Source organism: Dryobates pubescens, chromosome 8 (genome assembly GCF_014839835.1).
Source record: "Dryobates pubescens isolate bDryPub1 chromosome 8, bDryPub1.pri, whole genome shotgun sequence".
Taxonomy (NCBI): Eukaryota; Metazoa; Chordata; class Aves; order Piciformes; family Picidae; genus Dryobates; species Dryobates pubescens.
The window spans coordinates 29,747,616-29,755,951 of NC_071619.1; the positions used below are offsets into that span (position 1 = coordinate 29,747,616).

Here is an 8,336-nt window from a genome sequence, read left to right on the forward strand (position 1 = left end):
ACGCACACGCACAGCTACACCCCCACGCACAGCTACACCCCCTTGTCTTTCAGTTCTTCCACGTGAATAATTCAGTTTATTACCGAACGCTGTTAATGCAGAAACGAGAGGCACCCTTGCCATACACCCCTTTCTGCCCCCTGCTCAACTCTAATTGCCCGTCCAGCTAGATAACGCTGCCTGGGGCTAATTGTCCGAATTCCCCGAGCCAGCCTTTAGCGACATCTGGAGCCCTGCAGCGCTGGGAGGCAGCAGGCGAGGCCCACCCAGGACCCTCCACAGCTTCAGCCTTGGCTCTCCTGCCTCCGGAGAGAGGCAACCAGGGCCAAGAGGGAAGGAAGTGCAGTGCCGGGGCCGAGCTGTTTCTGGGGAGCTGGGCAGGGAAGTTGGGGCCAGGCGGCATCTGGCCGAAGCCATTGTCTGCCGGACCGGCACCAAAGCATGGCCTGGCCGGGGGGCGGGAGTGGGGGCGTGTGTTCTCTTTCATCCTCTTGCAGCAGGGCCGCAAGGACATCCGTGGGATTGTATCCTCTCCTTGCAGCGGGGCTGCCAGAACAGCCATGGCTTCTTTTCTTTCCTTGCAGCAGGGCGGCAAGGATAGTGATGGGGTTTTTCTCTCCCTGCGGCAGCAAAAGGAGCGGGGGCAGAGGAGGGGAGGGCGGAGGCAGCTCCCGGAGCTCTGAAGGAACGAGGGTTTCGGTTTTCGTTTTCTCCTTCCAAATCCGGAGATTTTAGTAACATAATCAGCGAGCTGATCCTTCTCAACCGGCCGTGGGGCACGTAGAGTGCTGAAGCTCAAGCACAGCGGTCCGCCGCTGCGGAGCCTGGCTGGCGGCGACTCCCCTGCCCTCGCTCCTACCCCTGGCCACCCGGACGCGTTCGCAGGGCGGGGCGAGGGCCAAGAGCCAGGGGCGGCGGCCGCCCTCCCGGACCGTCCCGGGGGCGCCTCCCGCCAGTCTGAGCCAACGACGACCGGGACCGGGATACGGACCGGGGCGATTTTCGGCTCTCAGGGTGTGCATGCGCGTGTAGCTGCAGCTGTATGTGTGTGTGTCTGTGTCCGTGTGCGCGGCAGAGAGGAGGGCTGGGTGGGGAGGGAGGAGAAGGAAGCGGGGGGGGTGGGGGGAGCGAGAGAGAAAAAGACGGAAAGCGGCAAAATGGTTAGCGGGTGACATCATCTTAATTTGCATAGGCGCGGGGATAAAACCGCCCCGCCAGCGAGCGTCTTTTATACTGGCGTGCGGAGCGGCGGCAGCAGCGAGTGGCGGGGCTGAGCATCACCGCGCAGCGACACCGGTGGGTCCCGCTGCTCCCCCCTCTCCCCCCCCCCCCCCCCCGCACCCCTCCCCCCCAATCCCCCTCCCCGGGTACCCCAGCACAGGTAGTATGAACCCCAGGAAGGGAAGGAACTGCGGGCAGGGCGCGGGAGCTATTGTGTTGCGGGGATGTGGGGAGGGTATTGTCTTGCGGAGGCGGGGTGCTGTTACTGTCTGGGGCCCGCGCCACTGCAGGGCGGTGGCGTGCTAGCCTCAAACTGGCTTTGTTGCCGTTCCAGGGCTTTGTTTTGTAATTATTTTTCCTTTAATCAGTTAAAAGGGCGTCCAGCACCGGACTGCCGCCCCTCTATTGTACTCCGCAGCGCGCAAATACTGGGAGTTGCCCCCGGAGGCAGCTGGCGGCGAGCTGCACAGTCTCTGATGCTGGGCTAAACTGACTCTTCAAAATATATTACTAGTTATTAAATATGCCGGGAATAAACGTCTTATTTTCTGCGTGCGCTGAGTTTCGGGCTCCCGGGGAGGCGCGGCTTCCCGGGAGGGGTGCGGTGGGCGCGACCCCGGGGTGGCGGACGGCGAGCCCTCGCCGGGGGTAACCGGCTGTACCCTTGTGTGCGTAGAGTCACCTGCCAACATGTCCGACAAACCCGATATGGCCGAGATCGAGAAATTTGACAAGTCCAAATTGAAGAAGACAGAGACGCAAGAGAAAAACCCACTGCCTTCAAAAGAAAGTGAGTGCGGGAGGGCAGGGAAGCGTGGGGAAGGGCAGGCGGGAGGGAGGGGAGGGGAGAGGCGGGAGCAGACAAAGAGGGGCGGCAGGCTGGGAGCCGGGGGTGCGGCGGGTGCAGGGTGGAGGGAGAATAGGCGGCTTTGGCTGTGGCAGATGCAAAACCCTGAGCCCACCGCCTAGGAGCGCTTAAGCTACAATTACTGACGTATCTGCTCCAATGCATATATATACACGCGGACACATATACACGTATTTTTGTAAATTGTAGGAATTGTCATATGAATGCACTTCAGGCTCTCAATCTTCATTTTTTTTCTCTCCTTTTCTGTTTTTCCCCCTTTCAGCAATTGAACAGGAGAAGCAAGCGGGTGAATCGTAATGAAATCTTCCCTTCCAAATTATGCACTGTACATTCCACAAGCATTGCCTTCTTATTTTACTTCTTTTAGCTGTTTAACTTTGTAAGATGCAAAGAGGTTGGATAAAGTTTAAAATGACTGTACTGCCCCTTTCACATCAAAAGAATAGAGAGAACTACTGACACTGAATGAAGGCGCTGCCTTTCCCGCTGCCTGTCTGGCTTTGGTCCTGGTGGCATGAAAGAGCTTGCATGTTGATGAAAGAAGAACTTGGGTGGGACTACAGTAAACTAGAGTAACACACGAATAAATGCAAAGCTGTACCAAGGTCCTGCGAGCTGTAAAATGCAGTTAATCGAGTGCCATTTTTTTTTGTTGTTTTTTTTTTTTTGTTCAAATGATTTTAATTATTGGAATGCACAATTTTTTTAATATGCAAATAAAATGTTTTAAAACCTGGATGGTATTTATGTCCTCTCTTTGGAGAACGGTATCAAAGGATCTGAAGCATAAAAGCCGGTACTGAGACATGGGATACTTATAAAACCTTTGGAGATGACTCAAACCTCAATCACCATTTAATTTTTTTTTTCCAATAGATAAAAGCTGTGATCCTCGAAGCTAGCTTTTAGTAAAAAATTGCATGTCTTGTAATTTGTTACCATGTGAGTATATTGCTTTAACTCTTCGTTGTTTTTAATGTAGAGGTTGATAAAGGAGTTGGCTGCGTTTATTGCTTTGCCCCTCCCACAGCGTAGCTCTTTTTAGTGAGAACAGTTACATACTGTTGCAGAGATTCAAGCTTGGTTGTATAAATCCATGATTGCTTAAATGAATAATTAAGGCTTGTTCTGCTGACACAGTATTTAAAGGAAGATGAATTATATGTCCAAGACTGAACATGAGCTTTTTATTATCCTAAAGCTATTTTAGTGGTTGGTGCCCTACGTAAATAAAATTTGACTATGCTGTTACTCATGTTTTGGACACTTCGATAATCTCTTAATGGCGATTTGATCCTGAGAATTTGTTTCAAAGAATAAAAAGCTGGTTTCTTGACTAATTTAAGGATGATCATTTGGTGGCAAAAATGGTAACTTAAGAAAATGAACATGGTAGTAAATTCTACATGCAAATAGCAACTTTCCGCGCTTATGGCAGTTTGTTCAGGCCTGGGGCACTTACTGGCTACTTTTCTTCAAGTGATAGCAGGTAAAACCTGTGAGGGAGAGCAGTAGGAGTTAACTGTAGTAGTCACAGATTTCTTCCATTACTCACTTCGCTTTGAAGTGAGTAATTGACATTCTGGGGAAAAAAATGCTGTCAGATAGCCTGTGGGAGGGTGGTGAGCATGGTTCTGCAGTGCCTTAGGCAAGTCTTCATGGGCTGAGCCTGTATTTATTTCAGCAAGTTTCTATAAAGCAAATTAGTCCCTCTGGGGAAGCCTTGGTTTTGCTGAAGCTGCTGACTTGGCAGGGGTCACGCAGATTTGGGGTTTCATCCTACCACCCCTTCCTAGCAGCCTCCGATTGCAGCAACAAATCCTTGAGTTTGCACCAGTCAGAGCAGCGGGGTTCCACTTCTAATTGGAGGTTTGGTGGGTGTTTGTACTGCCAGCAAAGGAGGGAGCCCTGGGATGCTGTATGCTTGTGGGTGCTCTCCCCAGCCACAGCAGCAGAAAACTTGCAGAATTGAGTATTTGATTGGAATCTAAGGTTCAGGCCTGCAATGGTTTGATGAAATTCTATGGAGAGATTTGTGAAGTCTGGGTGGGGTAAGGATCTCCACAGCTGAGGAGTTCACAAATGAAGCGAACCACTTCTTGTGCTTGTAAATGATCCAAGCTTTCATTTGATCCCCAAAATACAATGGGAAAGACAGAGAAATTTTTAGCTGAGTTTCTGAAAAGTCAATTAAACAATCAACTCCCAGCTACTGATCTTAATCAGGTAACACAGGATGTAGCATGACTAAATTCTGAAGCGTACTGTCTGAACCGTACGTGCGCAAGTGAGTAGAACAAGTGCTTGCTTACTGTGGGTTCATCTATGGGAAGAAAACCAAAGCAAGCTGTTTCTGAGAGAGGTAAAACATGAGGCATACATAGCTCAGTGTAAGACGATGAAAGTGCATGCTGTAAGCCAGTGTAATTTGGCAAAACTATGAGCTATGAGGCCTCTGACTTGAGAATCACAAGTACAAAGTGATCAGAAGACAATGCTGGCCAAAGGGTACCACCATGTGTGATGTGCCTGGTGGCCGCAGGCATGTAATTAGAGGTGGTGAAGCTCAGATCTGTTTTCAGAAGCTGTGACAGCAAGCTACTAACTACTGTTAGGACCTCTCTTTCTGGCATCAAGGACTGAATAAAATACAAAATGAAATGGAAAGCAAACCTTCCAGGAGAAAATCAGGAATTGCTCAAACCTATCATCCCCTGCCCTTGCACCTTGTTTGGCTCTTTCTCTGCATATATTTAGAGAAGACTGTAGCAAATACACATCATGCTTTGCACAGCCAATATTAAGGTGGTCACATCTGACACCTGCTTTGCAGCAATCCAATTGATGGCATGAAAATTAAGGGTCAAGTGGATCGATTGTAATGCTTGGGTTTATATCTGCACTAGTTGTTGGTTGTGGCTAATAAAGGAGAAAAATCTCTTTGGCTGTTAGTCCAGAAACTTTCACTAGTAACAAACTTGGAAAAAAACCCCCAACAAACCAGCTGAAAATGTGGTTATGAAAAAGGGTCATCAGAAACAGAAAGGCACATATGGTTTTTGATCTTACACGCTGTGCAGCCACATTATCCTAGCTCTAAGAGATGATGGCTTTACAGTGTCTGGCGTGCTGCCTCCCCGCCCCCAGCAGAGAAGCAGCTCCATCGAGGCTAACCATGAGTAGCTCTGCCCTCAAGTACTGAAACAATTTCTTCCTTTCTCAATATTTAAGAAAAGATTTTCCTCCCTCTTTCACACACCTCCCCAGATATCATTAGCCATGCTTACGTTGGACAGAAAGCATGTGCTAACGATAGCCAAAACAGATCGTTGTGGTATTAAAATTACAAAAATGTGGAGACTTGAATGCAAGCATTTCGGTCTTCTAGGCTATTTTTGTGCAATACTGAATGTGTGATAGAATACCACTTCCCCTAGTAACCCTTTACTTCCCTAGAAACACTGTAGAAATGAACAGTTCCTATTGTGTATTGTAATCATATATGGCTGCCACATACAGCTGCTGCACAACATAGTTTTATTAATGAGGAACCGTGTGCTAATCCAAGCATCCTACAAAATACAACGAGCACAGTGCAAGAATTCCACAGGGCTGATAACGAAAAGGGTGTAAAGAAGTGAAAAATGCAGCTCATGCTTATTTGTTGATATACACTAGGATGACTATGCAAAGCAACCTATGTCAGCCTTGGCAAATCTGCCTTCCGTGAGATCATTTGATGCTCCAGCTTTGTGCATTTTCAATTCAACAGGCAAGGCAACTAAATTGTAAATTAAATGGGCTATTTTGTTAATTTGGAGAAAGGCAATTCCAGACAACATTTTTTTCTATCATTTCTACACTGTCTGATAGATTAATATGATATGGTCCCTGTGATACAATGATTTTTCCATACACTTATCTTGAAATGCTGTGGGTTGTGACAAGAAAGAGCCCATTTTAGTCTGTTTTCAGGAGGAGTTAATGACCTAAAATCCCACTATTGCTTTTAATAGATTTTTTGGAAATATCTGACCCCCCTCTGAATTTCTCCCCTTCCTGCTTAGGTAAAAATAAATAAAATAAAAATCAAGCCTAGTGGGTTCTCAAAGATGTTTAGTTTCACCTTTCAGTTAATTAGCCTTCATCGTATTGGAAGCATAGCAAAGACGCATCTTGTCCTCTTGTCTCTGCAATCGTGAGGGCTACAACATTCCTTTTCCCCTTGTAATCAAAAGCTGAGATTCTCTGGAGATTTTTCAGTCTCCTGGAGCTTGGGCTTAAAATGTCAGACACAATGAGATTCATGCAATATAATGAGAATTGGCAACTGGGAGATTCTTAACCACTGCTCCCTCACAATAAGAGGATGCTGATGGCAAAGCACAGTCAAATCTATAGCATTAGTTTCAGGCCATGATATGCAAAGCATAGCAGAGTGAGGTTGTAAAGGCTACATTTCTTTTTTCTTTTAAAATCCAAAATTCCTGTGGCCTCAGGTTTTGTGATGGCTCTGAATTTATTGTTTACCTAACACAGATCTTTCATTCCTCAGTATTTTGCAAAGGAATTAGTGAATTTAATCTAATTTAAATGTATTTTCTGCATTTTAATTTCCCCAACATTTTCATATGTTCAATCAAAACAGAAACAAGCAAAAAAAAGGTCATTATTCTGTTGTCCAAAGGCTTCTTGGCAACAAAGAAACTTTCCCAGAATTGTCATCCTAATAATTTTATCTTTACATAAAGAGCTTGAAATCTGGATCTGGAAACAATCTCCTGTCACTTTATAGACACAGCATATTTAATGAACAGTTACTTGCAGCGCCCTTTATTTGCATACTATGAATAAACAGTGAATACCCTTACAAATTGAGTAGACATGTGTTTGAAAACCATAACCAAACAACAAACAAAAATTAAAACCAAACAAACAGCAACAACAACAAAAAAAACAAAACACCAAACCAACAAGAAACAAAAAACCTCCTCCACCCCCAAAAAATCAACACAACAAGAAGAGGAATGCATCTACATGTTTACCAACATTTTCTGTCATCCCTAGTCTCTTCTAGCAGTTTGAATCTACAGTAGGAGCATTCATGTCTATAAAATAAGACAGGTAAACTGGCTGAAAGCTACTTCCCTCCAGATCAAAAGGATGAAATTCAGGCTCTCAGATGGTTCAGATCTTACCTAATGCAGGTTATGAATTTTGATAGATAGTAGTTTATGGTTTATTTCCTGTAATGGTGCTTCCTTTGCATCTGACAACTAACTATAGATATATATGTATATACATGCATATACACACACACACATATATATGTGTGTGGTTTCTAATTCTTTGGTATAGCATTTTGAAATATTTTGTAATAGACAAATATTTCTTCAGACTGTCACTCTCTGCTTTGGACTTTACCTTTAAGGCCCCTTGCAGAGCTAGATTTTGATGCAGAATGATGTAGAGAACTTTGCAGCTACCTAATAATCTGAACAATTGCTTGCTGGATTAATCTTTCATGTATCTCAGTTGACCTTACCTGCTCTATATCATCGAACCTGTGTAAGAAAATTGAGCCAACACAGGGATATTCTTCGCCCTTCCCTCCAAACTGAGCACTGCCTCTCAGAAATTACACCAACCCACTGTGCAGTGGAAACAGCAATTAGTATTACACACAGGACAAAATCTGGCCTGGTGTGATATGTCCTGGGGGGTGAAAATTTCAGCTGTTTGGCAAAGGGCTCATAACACTTTCTTACCACTCTGAAGGGTCCTGATTTGGTAATGGACAGCACTACGCAGTTTATGTCACTTTTTTTACACTAACTTTACATCAGCTGCAGAGGCTTTTCTGGTCCTCTCTGAGACTGTACAGTTATAATTGCCAAGGTGTGAACCAGGCAGAAAACCAGAATGAAACTACTCCTAACTCATTTCCAGGATGTCATGTGTGTGATTTCATCACTTAGAAAGGATGTGGCCATATCAAACTCAGACAATAAGAAGACAACACTAGTTTACACCCTGGTGTAAACCTGGTTCAGAAGAGTTCACCAAAGGAGTGCCTGTTTGGATTTTATCGATAATATTTTGTCAAGGTATTATGGTAGCACTTTGGTGCTTGTCATAAAACCAGGAATGTGAAGATGCTTGTAGTGCAAGAAACTGTTCCTGTGGGGACAGAGCTCACTCATGGGCACAGATCTGGTAAAGTCATAGTCTGAGTGAAGACTGC

At 45.5% G+C, this 8,336-nt stretch overlaps 1 protein-coding gene across 1 annotated transcript; it reads left to right on the forward strand.

Moving 5' to 3' along the window:
- The first annotated feature begins 1,173 nt into the window (after window positions 1–1,173).
- On the forward strand, window positions 1,174–2,638 carry TMSB4X (thymosin beta 4 X-linked). Its single transcript, XM_054163457.1, has 3 exons — window positions 1,174–1,296; window positions 1,898–2,011; window positions 2,355–2,638. Exons 2-3 carry the CDS (start codon window positions 1,912–1,914, stop codon window positions 2,387–2,389), a joined length of 135 nt encoding a protein of 44 aa, XP_054019432.1. The 5' UTR covers window positions 1,174–1,296; window positions 1,898–1,911; the 3' UTR covers window positions 2,390–2,638.
- The last annotated feature ends 5,698 nt before the right edge of the window (window positions 2,639–8,336 follow it).